This window comes from Dendrobium catenatum, unplaced genomic scaffold, assembly GCF_001605985.2.
Source record: "Dendrobium catenatum unplaced genomic scaffold, ASM160598v2 fragScaff_scaffold_772, whole genome shotgun sequence".
Classification (NCBI taxonomy): Eukaryota; Viridiplantae; Streptophyta; class Magnoliopsida; order Asparagales; family Orchidaceae; genus Dendrobium; species Dendrobium catenatum.
This window is the reverse complement of record NW_021319234.1, coordinates 1,560,570-1,584,675: the sequence shown is the minus strand read 5'-3', so window position 1 is coordinate 1,584,675 and position 24,106 is coordinate 1,560,570. Positions and strand designations below refer to the sequence as shown.

At 36.1% G+C, this 24,106-nt stretch overlaps 2 protein-coding genes across 5 annotated transcripts in view; both read left to right on the top strand.

The window, feature by feature from the left end:
* Positions 1 to 2,946: 2,946 nt before the first annotated feature.
* Positions 2,947 to 4,725, top strand: LOC110101738 (cytochrome P450 89A2-like). Of its 2 annotated transcripts, XM_020829775.2 has the most exons (2): positions 2,947 to 3,644; positions 3,720 to 4,725. In XM_020829775.2, the coding sequence occupies exons 1-2, from the start codon at positions 2,996 to 2,998 to the stop codon at positions 4,532 to 4,534; spliced, it is 1,464 nt and encodes a 487-aa protein (XP_020685434.1). In that variant the 5' UTR covers positions 2,947 to 2,995; the 3' UTR covers positions 4,535 to 4,725. The 2 variants fall into 2 exon arrangements, with proteins under 2 accessions (XP_020685434.1, XP_020685433.1); XM_020829774.2 differs by having other exon boundaries at positions 2,948 to 4,725.
* Positions 4,726 to 7,507: 2,782 nt separating this feature from the next.
* The window catches only part of LOC110101688 (glutaminyl-peptide cyclotransferase), a 49,988-nt gene continuing 33,389 nt past the window's right edge, over positions 7,508 to 24,106 (top strand). For 2 of the 3 annotated variants that reach the window (XM_020829684.2, XM_020829682.2), the window contains exons 1-5: positions 7,509 to 7,892; positions 12,021 to 12,077; positions 15,332 to 15,367; positions 20,507 to 20,571; positions 21,082 to 21,145. In XM_020829684.2, the coding sequence (XP_020685343.1) occupies positions 7,608 to 7,892; positions 12,021 to 12,077; positions 15,332 to 15,367; positions 20,507 to 20,571; positions 21,082 to 21,145 (507 nt within the window). In that variant the 5' untranslated portion in view covers positions 7,509 to 7,607. Of the gene's footprint in view, positions 7,893 to 12,020; positions 12,078 to 15,331; positions 15,368 to 20,506; positions 20,572 to 21,081; positions 21,146 to 24,106 lie in introns of all 3 variants that reach the window. The other variant, XR_003701398.1, reaches the window with a different exon arrangement.

Genomic DNA, 24,106 nt, shown 5'->3' with positions numbered 1-24,106 from the left:
TTGGCAACCAGGCAGAGGTTTGGCTGTAATAAAGCCCCAACAGTGGTTGGTTGTTGCAGGTCCAGCAACGGTGGCGAGGCGGATGTCCATCAATCAACAACTAGGCAAAGGTTAGGAAAAAGTCTAGCATCGATTATGGGACGAAGGTCTGACATCGTTCAGCCGGCGAGCAGAGATCCAACTAATGTTGGCAACTCGTTAGAGGTCCGATGGTTGTTGAGCGACCAAATGAAATATTGTCAGCGGTGGTGCTAGTTGGAGCCACGAGACTCTTCAAGCCTTTGAGCTCTTTTGATCTCTAGCCCAAGATCCAAGGCCCCCTTCATGCGAAGAGTGAGGACCTATTTATAGATTTTTCTCGTAAATTGGAGAAGATCTAGAGCAATTTCGGAGTGCTCCGTCATATGGCCCGTATTGATTACCCAATAATAGAGTGTCTCTTTAAGCATTTAAGTGCCTTAATGATATCAAAATTAAGTGATATTAGGCTCGTTGGATTTGTTTTGTCAAGTCACTCGGTTTAATTATAACTTATAAGCATTCTATATTTGAATAACATTTGATTATTTTCTATATACACTTCAAGCCCTTACTTTAGGCTAATTTCTGCTCAGATTGTACACGTTTTAGTATCGTTGGGTTCATCTCATCAGGACGTACAATTTGACCATAAGTTTGCTGAAATTGGAATTTGGATTTTCTCAAATTTAATTTCAAAAGTTTTCAAATCAAACATGACTCAAGATTCATGCTCCTTCAAAGGCATTTTTTGACGACACGTCAGTGTAATTTATTACTCTATGATATATATAGAATAAGAAATGAAATATAAGACTCGACCTAAAATGATGTAATTCTATAGGAAGCAAATACATCTCAAGTCCATTTGAGATCAGCAGATGTCCAATATAAGTTAATTAATTATTATTTATATTTAATTAATACAAATTTCAATTTTACCTAACCAACCCTGAGGCTTAAAATCATAACTAAGGCTTCGTTTTGGACAATTTTCTTACTACTTTAGGAAGCAACTTTCTAGTACAAATAGTTTAAATTAAAAAAAAAATGTATTAAGAAACTTCTTCCTAAAGCAGAAAGAAATCTGTCATAGATGAAGCCTAAGTTAAATATAAGATTTCATTTGAGACAACTTTCTTATTACTTTCTAATACAAAAATTTACAAGCCTGTTTTTATTTTACTACAAATCTGCTTTAAAAAACAGTACAAAAGTTATCCCAAACGAGTTTTCTTTAGTCAACTTTGAGGCTGAATGCCCTCATTTTAATGGCTTTTTTGAGTTTATCCTGACCACTTCAACTTGATGATTCCAAATGAAGCATTCTTAAAGCAATTTTTTAGAATAAAAATTAAAATTTTTATACCATAAAACTACTTTGAGAAGCAACAAAAGGCTTCGTTTGGGACAATTTTTTATTGCTTATTAAAGCGGCTTTTTAGTAAAAAACTAAATTTTTTATACTAAAAAGCTGCTTTAATAAGCAGTAAAAAAACTGTCCTTTGGGGCGGCTTTCTTACTGCTTCTTAAAGCAGCTTTTTAGGACAAAAATTAATTATTTTCTACCAAAAAACTGCTTTAAGAAGCAGAAAGAAAACCGTCCCAAACGAAGCCTTTAGTCTCACCTATCAGATAATTGTGGAATCAATATTTTGCGCTTTCAATAAGAATTCTGATAAGCAAGAGGTGGAGATAATAGTAATTGTTGGAAAACTATTAAGGCAAAAATAATAGTCATATTTTCAAGATCTCATATCAAATCATCGAGAAAATTGATCAAAATCATACCGTAATCAATTGAATCACACAGTTAGGATATTTGGCCTTCCACTTCTAAAGTGATGTCCTAATAGAGAGTTTTTTTTTTATTTAATATGAGATGTGAACAAAATAAGTATTTTCGGGTCAGGCTAAGCGGGTTGCATCACTTCGAGCCTTTGGCGGACACGACAAACTCACAAGCTGACGTCCGATCCGAGTTCCGACGACAAATGCAGATTTGGCAGACACGATGACAGACGCGACAATTGACGCTGCTAGATGTGATGGCTGATGCGACATCACTTCAGCAAACACAACGAGACGGACAAAGAGCGGGAAACGGTTGGTCCGAGTCAAATCAGGTTGATTTCGGGTTTCCAGGTCAACCCGATTCCAACCCATTTTTGCAAACATGTCAAAATTTCTAACCCGAACCCGACCCGATTCAGGCTCGGGTTTACCCGAACCCAAAGTTTTCTTGTTGGGAGTCAGATTTTCGAGTCGTGTTCAATATTGACACCCCTATAATAGGTTAACAAATATTTTAACTAATATTAAAATAATTATTTAACTTAGTCTCCCCACCAGCTCTCCTCTCTCTCTCTCTCTCTCTCTCTCTCTCTCTCTCTCTCTCCTCTGTCAGGTTTCTCCTTCTTTCTCTCTTCCCGCCGGCTCTCTCCTCTCGAACTTTTATCTTATCCAGTGAACGTACGCTCCTCTACGTTTGGTTTAGGAAAAAAAAAGCGCCTGTACCGAGTACCGAGTACCAAGTTGTACCGAGTTTTTTTGAAAAAATTCGGTACATGCGCTTTTTTGCCTAAACCGAACGTAGAGGAGCGTACGTTCACTGGATGTAATAAAAGTTCCTCTCGAACTAGTGGCCTCCTCTCCTCTCCCTCTCACTTTTTCTCTCTTTAGGCCAACACGTAAAATAATTTATTTGATGGCATATTCAAAATATGCCTCCACCAAATAATTTAGCGAATTTATTATTTTTAAAAATTTTTTAATAATCATATTTCTTTTATTTTATTAGATTTTTAACATTCTCCTTGACCTTCTCTAAATATATAACATATTGTCGCAAAAGTTTTAAATGATTTTATATTATAATATTTGATAAAAATTTGATAATTTGCTTTCCGAAATCATTAAAATATATTTGTAAGATTTATTTATATGGCGGATATTGAGAATACTGAAGCCAGCGAAAATGGAGATTGGTCTGCTCTTCCTTCTCTGGGTCTCGCTATGCGGAGCTATCTTCGTCTTCCTCTTCTCTTCCTTCACTACCCGAAAGCTCCCTCCCGGCCCGCCGGCAGCTCCTATTATCGGGAACCTATTATGGCTCCGCCGATCTTTGAAGATCCAAAATCTAGAATCCGTCCTCCACAATCTCCGAGCCCAGTACGGCCCCATCGTCACGCTTCGCATCGGCTCTGTTCCGGCGATCTTCATCACCGACGGTTCTCTCGCCCATAAGGCTCTCATCGAGCACGGTGCCACTTTCTCCGACCGTCCTCTTCCTTTCTCAGCCGCCCGCCACCTCTCAAGCAACCAACACATCATTTCCGCCGCTGCCTACGGTCCAATTTGGCGGCTTCTTCGCCGGAACCTTATTTCCGAGACCCTACATCCTTCCCGTGTCCGCCTCTTCGCCGATGGCCGCCGCTGGGCCTTCGATATCCTCGCCGATCGCCTTCGTGCCCAATCGGAAACTGACGACGGAATCGTTGTCCCTAGAGATATCTTCCAGTTCGCGATGTTCGGTCTTCTCGTGCTGATGTGCTTCGGGGAGAAGCTCGACGAGAAGGTTATCCGAGAAATTGAGATCGCCCAGAGAAATTTCCTTCTCCATGCCAGTAAGCTCACTTTTCTACCTTACCTCCCGGCGATCGCCGGCTATTTCTTTCGTAAAAAGCTAAGAACTGCTACAGAATTACGTCGGAAGCAGAAAGAAGTATTTTGCCCCTTGATTAAATCTCGTAAGGAGCGCAAGAAAGAAATTAATCCGGGGAGTGAGATGCCAATCTGTTCATACCTCGACTCTCTGCTGGAGATCCAATTACCGGAAGATGGTGGAAGGCTTCTAAACGAAGACGAATTGGTAGCGCTCTGCTCAGAGTTTCTGAACGCCGGAACCGATACAACATCCACTTCTCTACAGTGGATCATGGCGGAGTTAGTGAAGAATCAAGCAATTCAGTTTAAACTCTGGGAAGAGATCAAAAACCGGAAAGCAAATTCTGAGGATTTTGAGAAGATGTCTTACCTGAGAGCAGTGATCATGGAAGGGCTACGTCTTCATCCTCCAAGCCATTTTGTTCTTCCCCATTCTGTAACAGAAGATATCAAATTCGAAGGGTACTTGCTACCCAAGAACGCACCGATCAATTTCAGCGTTACGGAAATGGCTCTGGATGAGAAGATTTGGGAAGAAGCCGCGGAATTCAAGCCTGAGAGGTTTATGGAGGGAGGATCAGCAGAAAAAATGGATATAACTGGAAGCAGAGAGATCAAAATGATGCCTTTTGGAGCAGGGAGGAGGATCTGCCCCGGGCTCGGACTGGCCATTTTTCATCTGGAATACTTCGTGGCTAATCTTGTAAAGGAATTCGAATGGAAAAACGTGGAAGGAGAGGAGATTGATCTTTCTGAGAAGCTTGAATTCACTGTCGTCATGAAGAATTCTCTGCGAGCTCGATTGGCTCCTCGAAAGGAAATCAATAGTTTCAGAGCTGGAGAGGTATGAAGACTGAAGTGTTACAGAGAGTGGAAATTAGTTCCTGGTGCAAGCTTCTTCTTGATCGCTAAGGCGCTTTTTGGTTGGAATTTAAAGTGATTTAAATTATCTTAAATATGGGGGTTTTAAAAATTTTAGTATATTGTTGGAATATGAAGTTGTAAATATAGAATCATTTTAATTTTAGTTATTTTTTGGAGAAAATTTTTTAATTTTGTATTAAAACTCTGTTTTAGAATGTAATAAAAAAGCCGTCCCAATGGAAGCCTAAAACTCTGATTTAAAAAGCAATAAGAAAGTCATCTCAAATGAAGCCTTAGTAGAATAAACATTGAAACTATTTTATTTCACCTCCTCAATAATTATATTTGACGAACATTCTACATAATATAAATACATAAATAAATAATATTTAACCCTAAGTTTATGAACTCTTAAATCATATTTGTTCATTCTCAAAAGAGATGCTAGTCCTGCCTTTGTTTGATACCATAGTAGATTCTTATTTCATTTGCCTAACTTTTCATTATTTATATCACGAGCTCTTATAAATATTATGATTGATACATCGTTAAAAAAATTATTTTGATCGGGCACGAATCTCGATGCAGAATCAAGTTGGAAATTTCAAAAATTAATTCAGAGACCATCTGAACTCCGATTTTAGCAAACTTATAGTCGAACTAAGCGTCTCGGAAATACGAATCCAACGACTCCAAATTCGACTCAATCCGAGCCCAAATGAGTCCAAATCAATCACCCGAAGCGCTATTGGAAGCTTCGTAGCACTGTTTAAGTTATCAAACGGTGTCCGATTTTAATGAGCTTATACTCGAATCGAACGGCTCGATGAGACGAATCCAACAAGCCCAAGATCACCGAATTCCGACATCACTAAGGCCTCCGAATGCCTAACGAACGGCCCATGATCAAGGGGTTCAATATCGGCCTCCATCCAACCACTCCCCATTTACCCTTTATATCTCACCTATTTACGGGGCATGTGTGAGACCTCGTTCCTTTGCTGTTGTTGTAGCTGCTGAATGATCGATCAGATGAATCCTTTCACTACACGGATCTTGGGTCGTTATAGCATGCCACTCCAGAAAATTTATAAATAGACCCCTTATTTCTCTTGAGAGGGGACCCAAGCAAGAAGAGAAGAAGATAAGAGAAGGAAGAAGCTCCTCTTTGACCACCGCCGGAACATTGCCGGACCACCGCCGCTATATCGCCGGACCACCGCAGGAACCTCGCCGGACCACCTTAGGAACCTCACCAGACCACCGCCGAAGCCTCGCCGGACCACTGCCGGAGTTTCGTAGCACCACCACCTCAAGTCCCGAGTTCAGGCCCGACGTCTTGCTGAAGCCCCGACATTCAGGCCCGACGTTCTGCTGAAGGCCTGACGCTCTGCTCAAGGCCCGGTGTTCTGCTTAAGGCCAGACTACAAACTAACACCAAACTTCTATCAAATAGTTGTTGTTGAATCAGCCCTTTGTAATCGACTCAAATTCTAGTGGAATCATTTTCAACTGGGCTAGGCCTCATGGTTTTTCCCTTTCAAGGGTTTTCCACGTAAAAAAATCATGTTTTCTCTGTGTGTGTGCTGGATATCCGTGTAAAGCTAAGACGCATAGTTAGAACTCTATCGTCGCGTATATTCAAGCCCACAACAATGATAAAACTCTCTTTTTAATATAATAGTTTTAAGTCATTATAGTTATTATTCCTAAATATTCATTATTAGACTTTCTCATTTTTTAATTACACTCAAGGTGAATTGTTGGCCCTTTTGAAATTTTTTTTTTTAACAAAACAAATTAATGTCTCTTAAATAAAATGTTGATACACCTATAGAGTGATCAATGCTATAAACTAAGGCACTTAAAATATGATATATTATTGAAATGAATTATTTAAATTTTTTGTACTATTGATAAGGGATAATTTAATGAAACTAAAAAAAAAACATGTATTATTTTGTTGTGCTATTTATGAAATTATTATAAGAGATAATAGGGGTGTTTAATTAATGAATATATATTATTTATGTGCTAGTATGGTAGTGCAAATTAATTTAGAAAAAAAATAATAAAAGCTTGTGTAAAGTCCTTGAATACTTCAGGAGGATTGGTTTGGTTGATTTGAAGTAAAATAGGTATAAAAAATAAAATATTTCAAAGGCAAGTGCTTAATTTATTAAAGTAAAAGAAGTGCATAATAAATTTTTTGATGTATGTGGAATGAACTCTATAGTATAATTTTGATGTATTTAGAATTAGTAAACTTTGTATGATTTATAAATAAAATGTAAATTCTTTGTCATCGTTGTTGGTCGTCACCTACCACCACTTGTGGCTGTTACTGTAGACCATCATAACTGACGCTAGCTTCCACTCACCCCTACCGCATGTTATAATCTCACTACCACTAATTGCAGCTGTCAACCGCTAGCCGCCGCCATTCACTCTTGCCCACTGTTGACCATCACCATATTTTGATTTTTACATTGCATTCATTTTATTTCAAGTCAAAAAAAAAAAAAAAAAAAAAAAAAAAAAAAAAAAAAAAAAAAAAAAAAAAAAACAATCACGTGCATTTACTTTATACTCATCCAAACATCTCTAAATATTTCAAATATGTTGCCTTTCATTTTACTATACATTCTATTTTGCAGACAATGTGGACCGCACTCCGCCTCCTCAAGCTCTTCATATGCAAGCAAATGCGCAAAGCTCTCAAACTCTTTGTCTGCCTCGAGGCCATCGTCCCTTTTTTATTTAAATTATAGGTGGAATTTGAGTTGGCTCGTGAGCCGAGCATTGTCAAGCTCGAACTTGAGCTGGTTTTATATATGAGCTAGAGTTCTCCGACTCGTGAGCTCGATAAATTTGACTAGCCAGCTTATAAATGAGTCGAGCTCGAGCCAATTAGGTTCACTTACACCCTTAGTGTTAGATGATTTAACTTGAAAAAAAGTTCATGTGACTAAGGTAAAAAATAAAAAGGGCGGGGATTGTATTCTGAGCCTCGCCTAGCCGGCGGGTGGCAACCTCCGACACAGGAAGGCTTGTTAGAAATGGCTGTTGGATTTCGAAGGAAGGGGCAGTCGAAGCGGGCAAACTCGAAGCTTTCCTCTTCCATGGTTTCTCCTTCTTCTACTCGCTCAAAACCCATCACTTTTTCCCGGCTTAGAGGTTTCACAGGTAGCAGCGGGTCCCTTCGCAGTGTGCTGGTAGTTCTCTTCGTCATCTTCTTTGTATTCGTCACGTGGAAGCTCGCCTCTTCTCAAGGGCCGATCCCTCACTTTTATTCTTTTGATGTTGTCAATGAGTTTCCCCACGATCCAGAAGCATTCACCCAGGTTAATATCATTCTTGCTCGAGTTTTCCCCTCCGGAGTTGTCGACACTGGAAAATAGATATTGATTTGTCTGATTTTTGCGATGATTTCCTCCCTGATTCACTTTCTTAAGTGGAAATTCCATGCGAGAGGTCCTCAATGAAGCGTTATTATGTTCAGGTTTGAAGATTAAAGTCGTGCGGCTAAAATATTCTTCAGGGAGCTATTCCTATTTTTGCTTTCTGTGATGATGGAATTATTTTCCATGAATTTGTCCTGATTTCACAAAAAAAGTGAACTAAAATCGGTGAAGGCTTAGAACGAGGAAATCCTAATTAGTTTAAAGGACTGTTTGACAACTACTATCAATGAATGCAACTAGGAATTTGCGAATCCTGTGAATTTTGATTTTAAAAGACTCAAGAAGGTTAAATTCTAAAAAAATATTTAGGATGTCAACTGTTAATTTCTGCTAAGTTTCGATAAACTTGTTTAACCATTTGTTTCAGAATTTTTAGGATGTATCTGAGAATGAGGCTTAACCCACGGTTTCTTTTCCTCAATTGGGGATGGATTGGATAGTGGCTACAATGCTTCTGCATTTTGCAATCCTCAATTGACAATGGGTTGGGTAGTGGCTGCAATTGCAATGCATCCCAAGTTTGGGATGGGGAATGGGTGTTAAGACACAACACAGGGTAATATTTGTTGGCACTCCCCCATTGACTCGAGATTTTGGTTAAGAATATATTTGATCATTAGTGTATCCAGCCCAACCTTAACCCCTATTTGGTTCACACAACTATAGAAAGTGTTATTTGAGTTCGATTGTGATCAGGTAATTCATGTGAATTTTTGCTCCTATGTGTCATTGATTTGTTTAACCATGTCATGACAAGGTTCAAGTGTCCATCACCCTTAGAGAGGCTTTATTTGATTTAGTGGGCTCTTGATGCATGATAATCGATGATGTTGAAAAGATTTCATTTAAGGGTGAGTGACAGTTGATGTAGAGAGTTCATACAAAGGGGAGAGCGGGCTTCAAAAGAGCATTTATAAGGAATGAATATATTATTTCGAAAGATAAAAAAGAACTCCTAATTGGTTCAATGGACGTTATATAGGGTAAACATTTAAATAATTTCTCAGATATTTCCCTAGATTAAATAAGAAACTAAACAAGTTTATTTTATTGTGATTTTTGATCCCCATAAATTTATTCTAGTTAATTAAAATCCAAGTGTCATTTTTCTAAGAACACTCTCAATTAAGGTAATGACTAGTATTGATTTCAACGTTTGATTTCAAGGACTTGATATAGGATTTCAATTGGTGATTGACTCAACTTGATAACAAAATATTTGGATTCGAAGGGAAGAAATGTTTGGAGTATTCAACTTTGGTTAGTCAAGATGCCCAAAACCTTATTACTTTGTGTTATGCAAAGATAATTAATGTCTTATGTAAAATATTTATGTTCAATTTGGTTCAATTTTTAAAATGGGGGACTTACTCTTCCACAATAAAAATGAAATATTTTTGAGGGAATTACTTAAGTTGTTGGCCTACAACATCACAATTAATGATATTTTCCTTAAGTCTAATTCTATCTAGGCACTTATATCTCTATAATAACATGAGAGGTGCCTGAGGTAAGGACTTAAGGTAAGGACTTATGATATCTCTAGGATATAACTCTTCCAGAATCTAATACAATAATAAGGGTTATGTAAGTCTATTCTTATGTCCACATGGATAATGCTTAAGATATTACTTATACTTCTTAATCATTATGGGTTATTATGACATTTAAATATAATAAAAATAAAATTTTATACTAATTTCTAATTAAGTTTTTTTAGGCCTGCTTCTATCTTTCTTAACACAGGCCAAATCTAATACGTCTACTCTCCTAATTGGGTCATCAGAAGGCTTACTTTTTATGGAAACTCTCTTTAATCTTGTCTACCACTTGAGCTACTCCAACCTTTCCACTTATATAGCATAGTAATATTCATCATAAAATAATAATATCCATCACGACACATCATAGATTAAGGGATGCCTAAGGATGATTTTGATTGATAATCTAGTGTGAGTGCTAGTGTGAGTCCCATTTTAAGGGCCTATAAATATCTTATAGCCCTGTGACTCATCACATTATATTTTTATGTAATTTATGCCGTTTATTAAATTTTTGGGGAATTTCCATACGCACCACAAAATTCTTGTATTTATATATGTAACACCTAAACTTTGTTTTTTACTTATCTAGCACTTTAATGCTCTATTTTCATCAAAATATATTCATAAAGGTGTATTCCACTTCAGAAGAGTTCATATATTCATATTTTTGATGCGTTTTAAAGAATTGGTTGTTATGTAAATATCACAGTTTAAGTGTTAGGTATATAAATACATAGGAGTTGTGTGGTATGCATGAAAATTTTTTAAAAAGGTATTTATGTATTTAACAAATCTTATGTTTAAAAGAAATTTTGAGCTAATTCAAGATTTGATCCAATGTGAATTGTTTGAATTTAATAAAATTAATCACAAATTGGGTGGTCCTAATTTCCATTTTATATTAAAAAAATCAGTAAAATATCCTAATTTTGAAAAATTATTATGTAAGTTATTTTCTATGCAAGTTGCAATGCGTATGATATAAGGTGGTCAATTGAACCAAGGCTTGATGATTTAAGCTAAATTAAGATTCAATTTATAAGTTTTTTGAATTTTGCAAAATTTGTTATTGTTATCATTATTATTGGTAATTTGCGAAATAGGTGGCTTAACATAAAAAAATAATGCAAATGGGTTTAAACATGTAAATAAATTTAAAAAAATGTGGATGTTTAAAATTACATGTAAATTTTTTTTTATAGGGATTGGTACCGATTTCTTGGATCATTTTAAGCAAGGATTATAGGTCCAAGGCTTGATTAGAGGCCATTCTAGCCTAATCAAAAGGTGAAGGGGATTCAAGAGAGGTCCATGGTCATTTATCGAAGGTGTCTTGATCCATTGAAATGGCTTTGGTGAGATAATTGGATGAGGCTAGAGGTGTAAGTGAGCCGGCTCGAGCTCGAGAGCCGAGCTTATCGAGCCACGAGCTCAAACTCAAGAAACGAGCTTGAGCAGGCTTGGCTCGCGAGCTCACATGCTCGAAATTATTGAATTTTAATATTAAAAAAATAAAAATAATAATACCAGCCTTTAAATTCTTGCCCTCCCATGCCTGCATTTCAAAACTCAATCGCCTCTCTCTCTCTCTCTCTCTCTCTCTCTCTTCTTGAGTCACGGAATAATAAATGCTAACAGTTAAACCAAAAAATATGCTCAATACTCTCTCTCTCTCTCCCCCCTCTTAAAGGCCCGGACAACAAAACCAAAAAAATATTCTCAATACTCTCTCTCTGTTCCTCCCGCTAACATCAAACCCAAAAAGACCCGAATATATTTTTGAGGATCGCGCCGGAGGCTCAACAAGCGGCTCGAACTCGTTTAAGATGGAATAAGCCGAGCTCGATTTTTGAGCTCAACTCGAGTTTGAGCTCGAGCTCGATATTTGACAGTTGTGCTCGACTCGAACACCCCCAGACTCGAGCTCGACTAGACTCGTTTGCACCCCTAGATGTGGCTGTGGATCCTTGGTGCTAGCTGGGTCTAGACTCAAGAACTTTTTAAGTTAGGTGGACCAAGGGATGTGATGAGTCTTGAAGGCTGCCAAGGTGTCCTGCAGGAGAGCTCGGGTTAGGGTCCTAGTTTCTTGATTATTAGGATTAGGCTTGGATTAGACTAGTCATGGGTCTTGAGCTGGTCCATCAGATTAGACCAGCCATCTACTAAGATACATTAGGTGTACTTTGTGAATTGACTAGTCATTATAGTTGGCTAATGAAAACTATGTATGCTTAGCAACCTTTTCCATTCAATCAAATTTATCAGGTTTAATTTACCCCCGAAGCAGTGATTTTTTTGCCTTGTTTTTTCAATTTCCCCAGGTTGATTCATATTTGGGTCCAAACCCCTAATGATTATTATAGAACACTTAGTAATCTCTTTCCACGCATGCGTATTTTTGTTCACAATCAGTGCATTTTCACAATATTAATTGTAACTTTTTCTGTCTTTCTCTCATCACCAGGGCCTCCTATACGATGGAAATGGTACATTACTTGAGTCGACTGGTTTTTATGGGAAGGTAGGAAACTCGTATATGTCATGAGGTTTTCAGTTATTCAACACTTCTACTTCCAAATGCAACTGTAATACTCAAATCATGCACTCAGGTTATTCTCTGGAGGAGTTTTAACTACAATATCCGTTTCTTTTTTATTTGCTTTCCTCTTTACTAGGTTGGGCTTCTTAGACTACTGGATATGACACTGATGCAATAAAATCATTTATTTGTTTCAGGTTTTTGTTTTTTTTCTAATTTGCCTGAATAACATTTATTCATGCCAGTTCATTAGGAACGGACAACCCAAAGAATATAAGAATAGATACCTTTCTTCAGTGCATATATATTAGGGAGATCTAGAGTGGGAACTTAAGTAAAAAAATCATTTTATAATTCGATATATTGTTCACTTGCTTACATATTGCAGTACCATTCATGCTATATCACCCTCCTATGTTTTAGTTTTAGTACTTTATAAACCTTCAACCGTTCAAAGTAAGCATATTTTTTTAACGGCATCACCATTTTGACTCTCAGCAAAGTAGTTAATTTGATTGTAACCTGTTTAATTTAATACCCATTTTTTGCTTTTAAATATTTTCCAAATCACTTGTAATTTTTATATTACGTGATGGATTTCAAGAATTTTATTTTCTTTACATTTATGCTCCATGAGGAAAACACTGCTATTGCCAGGTCCCATACCCTGGATGAGAAAAGTGGAGGGTTGTGTTAGGTAGTCAACAACCAATGTAAAATTTATCGAATAATTATGACATGAATTATTTAATGCATTGTGGTAATGCAAGGGCATACCTTAGAATCGACATGTTGTATAGCTTGAATACAGAGTGGAAGTGTGCAAGGGCCGCTGTACCGACGCCTGATTGCAATGTTAAATAAGCAAGGGTTTCCACATCATGGATGTATGTGGGCAAATAAGTTAGTCCATGAAGTTATAATTAGGATATAAACTTGATATATATGTTCTCTTATAGAAAAATTAATATATATTATGATTCATAGGAAAATCAATATTCTATGTATTCGGGAAACTAAATGGGTTGGAGGGAAAGCTAAGGAGATTAATAGTTTATGACTTTATGATTTAAACTATGATATTCAGGTTGAAGTCATATTTGAAATGATGTATGTATGATTATTTATAAGTGTTTTAAGTATAATGTTGTAGAAATTAATAGAATTAGAGATAAAATTATAGCTTTAAAGATTGTTGTTGATGCTATGATTATTAATATTTTCAGTATTTATGCTTTTCAAGTAGATTTGAATATGTGTTCATAATTGAAATTTTGGAATGACTTAGAAGAATTAATATAAAAGATACTTCTTGAAGGAGCTATTTTTATTTGAGGAGATTTAAATTGACATGTTGATAAAGTGGTAGAAGATTTTAAAAATATTCATGATAGCTATGAATTTGGAGTGACTAATGAAGGTGATATGACCATATTAGATTTTATTTTAGCTTATGATTTTATAATTGCTACGGAAGCTATATTGCATTAATCTAATATTGTTGCTCAACACAATTGACTTGTTTGATTTCCACACTTTACATCCAGAGGGGCGGGGATCTGGTTTCCCCATAGCACTTTTGGTTTGTCCTGCCTAGGACGATTCCTAAGAATTCTTTTTAAAATATTTGTTCTTGCTCAACAGAACACTCTAATTTTATTTCTTTTTGAATCTAGATAATGCAGGATTAATCAACGAGAACTCATTCATAAAACTTTTATTCTAATCAACCATACCCAAGAAATTGAGATCCTTAGAAAATTTGATTGGAATAGGTCAATCAAAAATTGCTTTTACCTTTTTGAGAATCAACTTATATGCCCTTTCTATAAAAAATCTGCCCCAAAAATGCCTCATTCCTCAGCTAAAATTCAAAATTAGTAAATTAAAAAAAATGTTCTCTTACGTGTATCCAATACAATGCTAAAATGTTTAGCATGTTCTTCTTCACTCCTTAAATGCATCAATATGCCATTAATAAACATATTATGAATTGATCTGGATTCTGTTTATTAAATCAATGGAGGCTTCTAATGCATTTGTTTATTAATCAAAATGACACCAACAATAATTTATAGTGGCCATACCTGGTGCATATTACAATCTTTGCTATTATCTTCTCAATTGATGATACTTTGATCTCAAATAAATTTTGAAAGAATTAAAGCCTTTTTTAAGTGATAAAATATATCATCAATCTCTGATAAATGATATTTATTATTGATATTCACCTTGTTCAATTCTCAATAATCAATACATAATCTCATACTTCCATCTTTATTTTTCACAAATAGTTTTAGTTCTACTCAAGATAATAAACTTGGATTTTTTAAGCACTATGTATCAATTCTTGTAATTGTACTTTTCAGTTTTTGTGATTCCTTAATGACCATTTTGTGTAGCGTTCTTGATTTTGGCACATTTTCCATCAATATATCGGTAGATTCTATCGAGCTCTTGGGTGGCAACTTTGATAGATTATATGGAGCCTATTTATATGATAACTGACCACATAGACATCTTTTATCCTCTATACTTGTTTACTTTCATCCTTCATCTTAATAATACATGGTTACTACTTACTAGTCGTCATCTATTTTACCGTTCGCAGATAAGCGAATACTCCTTGACCAACTGGAAAATAAATATTCTTTTCACCAAATATGTCAAATTTAATCCTCGTCTTCATTTTATGTATAACTTGACCACATATGACGCATTGCCCAGTGTCCATCTAACATTTCTCAAAATATTTTCTTCTACGGGGGTACTCACCGCTACTTTTCCAGAATTTCTCCCCTTTTACTTAAAAGAGCTGAATCTTGATTTCTTGCCAATTCACCCTTTGAAGTCTCTATCACTCTTCTCTTTCCGAAAACCCATTGCTGTTAGACAATAATAAAATCATTCTCAGTTAATCTGGCCCTTTTAATTAACATTGTAAAATTCATATGAATTCTCTGATGCCACCCACACACAAGAATTTTAGGTTCCTAATTTTGTGATGAAAAGATCTCTTGTTAAACCCAGGTGTCAATAATGCTAATCTATATCGTGCAAATCAGATTTCTTTTAATTTCAAAATGTTTTTCACCCTTTGCATGATCTTCTCGAACATGTACTTTTACAACGTAATTCTTTTTTCTTTGACCGTTCAACTCTTTGTTTATTTTTCTCTTTTTAATTTCCTTCAATTAGATGGTCATGTGATATTTTATTTCTAATGTCAAATGCAGTCAACAGTAAGAAAGGTTGATCTCCAGTCTGGAAAGGTATATACACTCAAAACTTCAAATTTTCAATAATTTAGGTTCATTCTCTTATCCGCAAAATTTATTATCTTAGAAACAACAAAATTATTTCTTTGCTTTTGCAAATTTAATGGCATTTAGTGTAGTATTAATAAGTTTAAAATTCTGAATAAATGTTTTTGATGTAGGACTACAATGCTTGCAAAGGTTTTTTTAAGAGCTTGCACAACTTATAGATTAGAGAAATAACAAATAGAACTATTAGCGAATAAAACGATGAATCAAAACATAAGAGCGGTCACTTTCGTTTAGGGTAAGTTGCATATCAAGAGATTTGAAACATCAACATATCATAGGAAAACAATATCATGCAAAGTAGTAGCTTTCAACAAAAATCCCTAATCTACCAATAAGATTTAGAAAACAGTGAAGTGCACTCAATTCCCTACGTTTACTAAGCTTGACAGAATCGGACAAACGTGTCCTTCATGAGTACAATGAAATCACAAGAAAGGATTAGACGTTAAGAAATACGAGAAAGGAAATTAGAAAACCTTCGTTAAGGATCGATTGTAATCCTCCACTCGACGGTTCCAAGTTGTTCTTCTATAGCCTTGACCAAGGTATCCAGGATGCGCTCCACGTATTCTTCTATGGTGTGGTCGATGCGCGGGTTGACGTCGAAGAAGGTTGAATGCAAGATGCACACGAACCTTTGCTCGTCGTAGGAGAGGTCATAGTCAAGATCTAGATCAGCCATGCATTGGCTTTGTGTATGTGGTGGTATTGACGGCGCCTTCAAAGCTCCTAGATGTCTTGAGAGAAGAGGGATCCTCTCAAGAGTAAGAGCTAAGGAGAGGAGAGGGTTCGGCCAAAGCGGGGGAGCCACACGTGGAGTTAGGATTAGGTTGAATGGGATATTTAAATTCAAAAAAATCTGACATAAATTTCAGATTTTGAAATTAAGATAGGAGAAATTTAGGAGGAATTAACTCCCCTAAATTGGGGAGGGGAATTAAGGAGAGAGACAGGGAGTGGCGAGAGAGAGAGGGGGCGGTAGCATAATGAGGGATGGGGATGGGGATTTATTTCCTAATTCAATTATTTGGTTTTGGAAATAAATTAAGGATTGTGGGCTTTGGAAAATTCGGCCAAGGAGTAGTGGGGAGATTTGGAAATCTTTCCAAGAGAGAAAGGGGAGCTTTAGGAAACAAATCCCCAATTCTCTCTAATAGGGGCCGACGGCTATGGGGCTTAATTGTGGGAGGAATTAAGACTTCTTAATTTGAGTTTAGGAATTAGGAAAGGTTTTAATTAAATCCAATTTAAATTTAAAATTCAAATTGATTTAATTAAGAACTTTCTTAAAATAGAATAGTTAAATTATGAAATAATTTGAATTCAAATTTAATTGATTTGAATTTCAAATTGATCCCAAATTAACCCCAACCAAATTAGGAAATCCAAGGAAGAAGGGAGAGAGGATAGGGGCGGCAGCTAAGGGGCTAGGGCCAGCGGTTTAAGGTGGAAATTGTGGGTGTGGATGTGGGGGGAAGGGGTTGGGTGGGCAAGTGGGCCAAGGGGTTGAGTTTAGCCAATGAAGAGGAGTTTATGTGGTGGTGGTAGAAGGGATTTAAGTGACTGGCGGCAAGGTTTGGGAGAAGGGGTTAATGAAAAGACAAGAATAAGGAACCACGAACTCGGCTGTCTCCTAAGTTGGTGGGTGATACGATCTCTCTCTCTTAGAGATTTCTCTCTCAAATGCTCATACGATCTCACAAAGAAATCACAAGAGAAGAAAATTTATCATTCATTCATTAACTTCAAAAGAAGAACAAATGAGGCTATAAATAGCCTCTTACAATGACTTTAAATATAACAGGATGACAATACCCTTAGGGCTTACATACGACATCCCTTAATAAAAGGGTACGACGGAAAACTAATAAAGCAAACACAATATGACAACATAAATAAGAAAATACGTAAATAAGAAAAAAACATAAAACAAATCAAAAATACAATGACTCAATCGTGGTCATCGATTGACGGCCACGTCTCTGATAGATCTTCCACGATCCGATGTCCCCATCATTCTCCCGGGGTGGGAGAAAGCTCGACTCCGCTGAGTAAGTGTCTCTGGTGCTCTCGTAGATCTCTAATGCATCAGGGTTAATGTGCTGCAACTCCTCGCGATCCAACCAAGTATCCTCTGACTCGGGCTTTTCTTTCCACCTGATCAAGTACCTTCTTCGTCTAGCTTCCTTTGTGGATATTATATCATCACTTAGGACCGAGTCCACCTTTTCTGCCATGGGTGATTTGGAAATATTTGGTAGTTGAGGTAGGTTTGGGTTCTCACACGGTGGGGTCACACAAGGCTGCTGTATGATTGGATTTGGTGTTGAAGTCAGGACCTTCATACGCAACTAGATCTTCTATGTTAAAAGAGGGATTGATGTTGAATTATGCAGGCATATATATTACATAAGCATTATCATTGATTTTCTTAAGTATTTTGAATGGTCCAACACTCTTAGCATGCATCTTCTTTACTGTTCCCTCCGGGAACCGTTCCGGATGAATCTGCACCATCACGGAGTCATCAATCTCAAAAGTTTTAAATATTCATTTTAAATCCGCATATATTTTGTAATCATTATTGCTCTTTTCAATTTGTTGTGCAATTTATTTATGAAGTTCATGCAAATGATGATGCAGACTCAGAAATTCTATACCTAGAAGTAGAACACATGGGTATAAGGTCTAACGGCTGTCTAGGTTTGAACCCGTATACAATTTCAGAAGGACTTAGGCCAGTGGTTCGGTTAATAAAATTATTATAAGCAAACTCAGCTGTAGGCAAAATGGAATCCAATCCTTAATGTGCTCGTCAACCAAATACCGCAACAGATTACCCAAACTCCTATTAACTACCTCAGTCTGACCATCCGTCTGTGGGTGAAAGGCAGTGGAAAATTGTAATTTAGTACTCATTTTCATCCACAGGGTTTTCCAAAAATAGCTAGTAAACTTCACATCCCGATCTGATACAATGGTTTTGGGCAAACAATGTAAACAGACGACCTCATTGAAATATAGCTCAGCAATGTGAGAGGCGTCGGACGTTTTGGAGAAAGGATGAAAATGCGCCATTTTGGAAAACCGATCAACTACAACACAGATGGCGTCGTTCCTACGAATTGTCTTGGGTAGGCCTAAGATAAAATCCATGCTAACATCCTTCCAAAGGCAACTAGGGATAGGCAGAGGAGTGTACAGACCCGTGTTTTGTTTGCATTGTTTGGCCAGTTGGCATGTGTGACACCGACTGTCCATCCTACCTACATCTCTCTTCAGGCTGTGCCAATAGTAACAATAATCTTCTGCTTCGATAGTTTTGTCCCGACCGAAGTGCCCAGCGAGGCCTTCGGCGTGGAGTTCCCAGACAAGAAATTCCCTAAGGGAGGTGCTAGGGATACAAAGCCTTTGAGCTTTGAAAAGATAACCATCCTCCAATAGGAAATCGTCCACAAGGCGCGTGCTGCCTGTGGACAAGAAAGAGTAGGCCTCCTTGAAGTCGGGGCATTCCAAATAGTCCCTCTTCATTTGGTCAAATCCCACGACTTCTGCTCTCATCTTAGTAGTAGTCATCATACGACAACTGAGAGCATCGACAGCTTTATTTTCAACTATCGAATTATCGTTGCTCAACTGTAGTTTCCTAGCTTTTGTTGCTTGGCTAAAGTAACCCCCTCCCCCAACAACCTAACTACAATCCTCGAATTATCGTTGCTCAACTGCGGTTTCATAGCTTTCATTGCTTGGCTAAAGTACCACCCTCCCCCCTCACCCACCATCGCCTAACTACAATCCTCCAATTATCGTTGCTCAACTACAGTTTCCTAGCTTTCGTTGCCTGGCTAAAGTACCCCCCGGCAACTATCATCGTCCAATTGTAGTCTCATGTCCAGTATCACCCGATGACCCCAATGCCTTCCGTCATCAATTGTGTTGATGCATGTCATCGCTTATAAGACCGATGCAAGTCGTTAAAACCAACTACGACTCCCAATATTAGCATTAAGATTTATATCGACTTTCTTGATCTACATTCTCCCCTTCTCAAAGGTGAGTAATCAAATAAACTATAAGCAATTTCCTAAAGATAGCTCCCTTGCCATGGATTTTATAACTTCATAGAATATGTTATATACATTTTATGTCTACTATATTGTATAAATACAATATCTTCCCCAATCATGAGGAATGACATCATTTGTAATTGATAATGTATATTAGTGGAATCATTTCAACTGGGCCCAACCCCTTGGTTTTCCTTTTCTAAAAATTTTATGTAAAAGCTCTAGTGTCTCTTATAGCTCTTATGTTATCTATGTTTGTGTGGATTTATGTACAATTTTAAGATATTAAATACAATCACTCTACAACCACTAATGTGTGTGTGCGCGCGCACGCATTGTGTGATGTCCATATGTGTTGTGTGCCAAATTGGTATATAATTTGACTATAAGGGGCATGGAATACCAAAAGTTTATAACATTGCAACCATGTGTAGGTCTGTTGTGAGCTTGTATATGATATGACTATACAGTGCATGAAATACTAAAAAATTACAACATTGTAACTATATATATGCTTTTGCGTAAGCCTCAAAGGAATTTTAAGAAAAAAATTGTTTGAGTGTATAAGTTATGGTGAACAACAACTAAGGTCTCTTGATGGTGGTTAATTATTTTCACAATACATGTACCCTACATGGCAGATTTTCTTATCGCAACAACTCAACATGAAAAATCATCATTGCTATTTTATCAGATGCTTAATTTCGTATTCATCAGTGTCATCCTTCATATCCCAACAATTTTACTGTCAGATTTTTGAATCCCCATTTTTCATTTGTTCTTTCAAATTTTGCATATCGTCTTTAATATTATTTTGTGCAAATCTTTTTTGCACAAACCACTCAGTAACGCTATTTACTTCAACTAATATAAAATTGAAGGTTCTGAAAGTTGATTATAGATTACATACAAAATGATGAAGCTAACTACATTCATCATATTATATTTTCTTCCTAAGGATGACTTGTATTTGAATTTAGTGTGGCAAATGGAACCAACGTTTCGTTCCTTTCAGGTAGAACTTTCTTATGCTATGGGCAAATCTTTTTTTGGAGAAGGCCTCACCCTTTTTGGTGAAAGGTATGTGGATCTTCTTGTAGCTTAAATTTTTTTTCACGCACATCTATAAGCGATTAACCAGTTATTTCAAGTCAGCCTGAGAAAGTTAATCTTTTGAAAAATCTGTTTGTTGTATTATTTTGTTTACTTCGAAAATATTTCATGTATATGTTAAATTTATTCCTCTGATGTTATATATATATATAACATCAACATATATATATATATATAATGGAAATGATCCAGATGATTTTAAATACCATTTTTTTTATTTAAGTAACAAAAAAAAAAGTGCAAACTTATGTGGCATGTTGAGGTTGTTCCCCTGCATAACAATGTGGTGAAATTACATCCTTACATTTTGATGAAAACATTATTTTTCTTTCTACAATGTCCTATGAACTTGGCCTTTATGATTTCCAAAAATGATAATTCTCTTTTGTTAAATGTTGCATTGTAGAAATATGCATTTCTTTTTCTTTGTCTACGTTCTATTCCATTGAGGCATCTAACTGATGCTTTCACGTGCAGGTTGCTCCAAGTGACCTGGTTAACAAAAACTGGGTTCATATATGATCGGTATAATCTAAGCAAGGTTTTTTCTTTTCCATATCCATATCTTACATTCTTATTCGACTTCATGAAATATTTTTGAGGTTTTCCTTGAATCGTGGGAGTGAAGTTTGGTAGCTCCTAGGTACTAGGTCAACAGAAAATGGGAAGTTCAGTAGCATTTTCTTTTTTAACCTATTTTTTATCTTGGTATGTCCTACCCCTTCATTTTTGCTTCCTCACTCTTTTTGAATTTACTATTATTGAATCTCATTTAATTAAATATTGATACAATATTGAGGCTGCTTGCAATTTTTTATATTCCTGATTCATGCTTGGAAGTTTCATGTGGTTATTCATATTCAAGGTGCATTCATGAAGTTTAGGTTCATCCCTCCTTGAAGAAGAAGGTTCAGTCTTCTTGCCAAGGATCATCCACATTGAAGATTTGCTTTTCCTTTTGAATTCACATTCAACACTTTAATTGATGGTTTTATACCCCTTGTTTTAAATGCTATATTATATGTTGAAATTATGTTCACTACTAATAGTGGATATCAATATATCTTATGTTTTGGGATGACAAACCTTCTTGTGATGATTCAATGATTGCTTTGTAGGTTGTAGATCAATTATGCTTTGTTTGACAATATTAAATACTTGTTTCATCGGAGATGGATTTTTCAAGCTGAGCAAAATGATCCAAATCTAAAAAATCTATTCTCGTTAGATATGCATATTGTGTGCATTGATTTTGCTTTAGTTGTTTTACCTATTATAAATTTACCTATAATGATGCCGTCTATTAGAAGGTGTGTTCTCTAATATTTTGATTTCTTTAGTGGGTTCGGTTTAGTATTGCAAATTGTGACTATTTTTGATTCCTTATTTGGGCATATGGTTGGTTTCTATGTTTTTGTTGTCTAGCTATTATATTGGAAGAATCTACTGTTGATTTTGTTGTCAAAATTGTTCCTGGATTATGTACCTTTTTGCTTTTATTTGAAGTTTGCTACTTCCCTGCCTCTCTTTGGAAACTGACACTACTTGTTGTCGTTGATGCCCAATGCTGTTGATATGGTAACTAACTTTGTTATCTGTGTTTTTTGTGGGCGCTGATTGTTGCCTGTTACCTTATCGGCTGTTTTCTTCTCTGCATGCTCTCAAATTTTCTACTGTAGTAGGGGAGAACTATCAATTTCCTTCTGTTCTCCAGTTTTCACTATAACAGGGACTAAAGCTTGTTGTTTTTGTTCCGGCTGAATCCAAAATTATTATTTTAGCTATAATTATGATTGTTGAAATCGAGACATACAATTTTAGGTCAGATTTTGAGATTTTTTCAAAACTACTTATTTTGTGTCTTTTGATTATAAATACGACCTCTTAGGTATGCAAAATTTATTTAATGGTTCAGCAAAATTCTTGATTTTCTCTCAAACATGTGCGTGTTGGAGGAAATTTCTTTGGGTGTGATGAAAGTCTTGGTGATAACTTCTGAGGGATGCTTTCTTTCTTACCAGTGTGAGGCTTGAATAAAACTGAGTACTTATTATTATTATTATTATTATTTATTTTTTAATTGTTGGTTTGCATTTGTGATTGAGTTATGTTGAGTTTGCTATAACTTTGCAATTTGGTTTTACTTTTGGTTTGCTCCTAATCATTATGTGATTTTATTTCATTACCATATAATATGTTTTGCATAATTTTATGTTTTAGATGAGTTTTAAAGTATCATTTGTAGTGTATTTTATGTATTTTATTATTGACATCAAAAGAGGCTAAGCTTTTACTAAACCAATAATTAGTGGATTGTTGTTCATTTTTGTGCTAATTTTTGCATCTTATCCTAGGTTTACATTTGTAAATTCTATAATCCAAGATGCCCTGCATTAATTTGAGAGTACAAACATAGCAGTGAACTGACATTCTCCAAAAAAAAAAAGAAATACAAATGAACACACATTACTACCTACAAAATAATATCAATAAGGAGTACATCAACAATAAGCCTTTGTCTCACTATGTGGTGTCGGCTACATTAATCTTTTTTCTTTATTGTGTCATATTAGGAGTCAAATTCTCATTTAAATTTAATGAAAAAGTCATTTTTAATACTTTTTAACCATGTCTTTTTAGGTCTACCTCTACCTTTCTTAATATAGGCCGGATCTAATACATCTACTCTCTTAACATGGTCCAACATATGTGATTGAACCATCTCAGGTGATGCTCTGTAATCTTATCTGCCACTGGGCTACTCCAACCCTTTCATGTATATACTCGTTTTGTATTCTGTCTCTAAGTGTAAAATCACTCTTTCACCTGAGCATTCTCATCTATGTAACACTTAATTTAATTTTATGCTTTTTTTTTAAAGGCCAACATTTTGTGCCATTAAGTATTGCTGGTGATGTGGACATCCGACGATAGACGATATTCACTGGAAGAGTTGAAGATCGACGACCGAGATCATTCTGTTTTATCTTAGTTTTAAACGAGAATTTGACTTTTAATAGGACACAATGGAGAAAAAAGATTCATGTAGCCGACCCCACGTAGTGGGATAAAGGCTTGATGTTATTGTTGTTGTATTAATTGTATTTTGATTTAATTTTGTAATTTTCCCTTTTTACCCTTTTATTTAAGAGTCTTGTTTTATGTAAGTCAAATGGACAAATATGTCTTTTAGTTTCTTTTGAGCCTATATATAGAGGCCTCTTCTCTTGTATTAGGTATAATGAAATTATAATAAAATTTGTGTTATGCACTTATGATCTTTTGGGAGGACGTTAGTGAGATTCATATGGGAAGGAATCTGAGTTTTCACCAGCCGCAGGATGGGTCAGGGTTGGTGGCTTGAAGTCCCTTGGAGAAGGGAAACGTATCACCCGTTAGTCTTCAAAAGAGTCTAAGGCTCGCGGTTTTGTCTTCTTTTCTTTTTATTATTCTCCTTATTTTCCTAACCGCCACTTCCCCATCTCTCTTTATCCTATTGGCC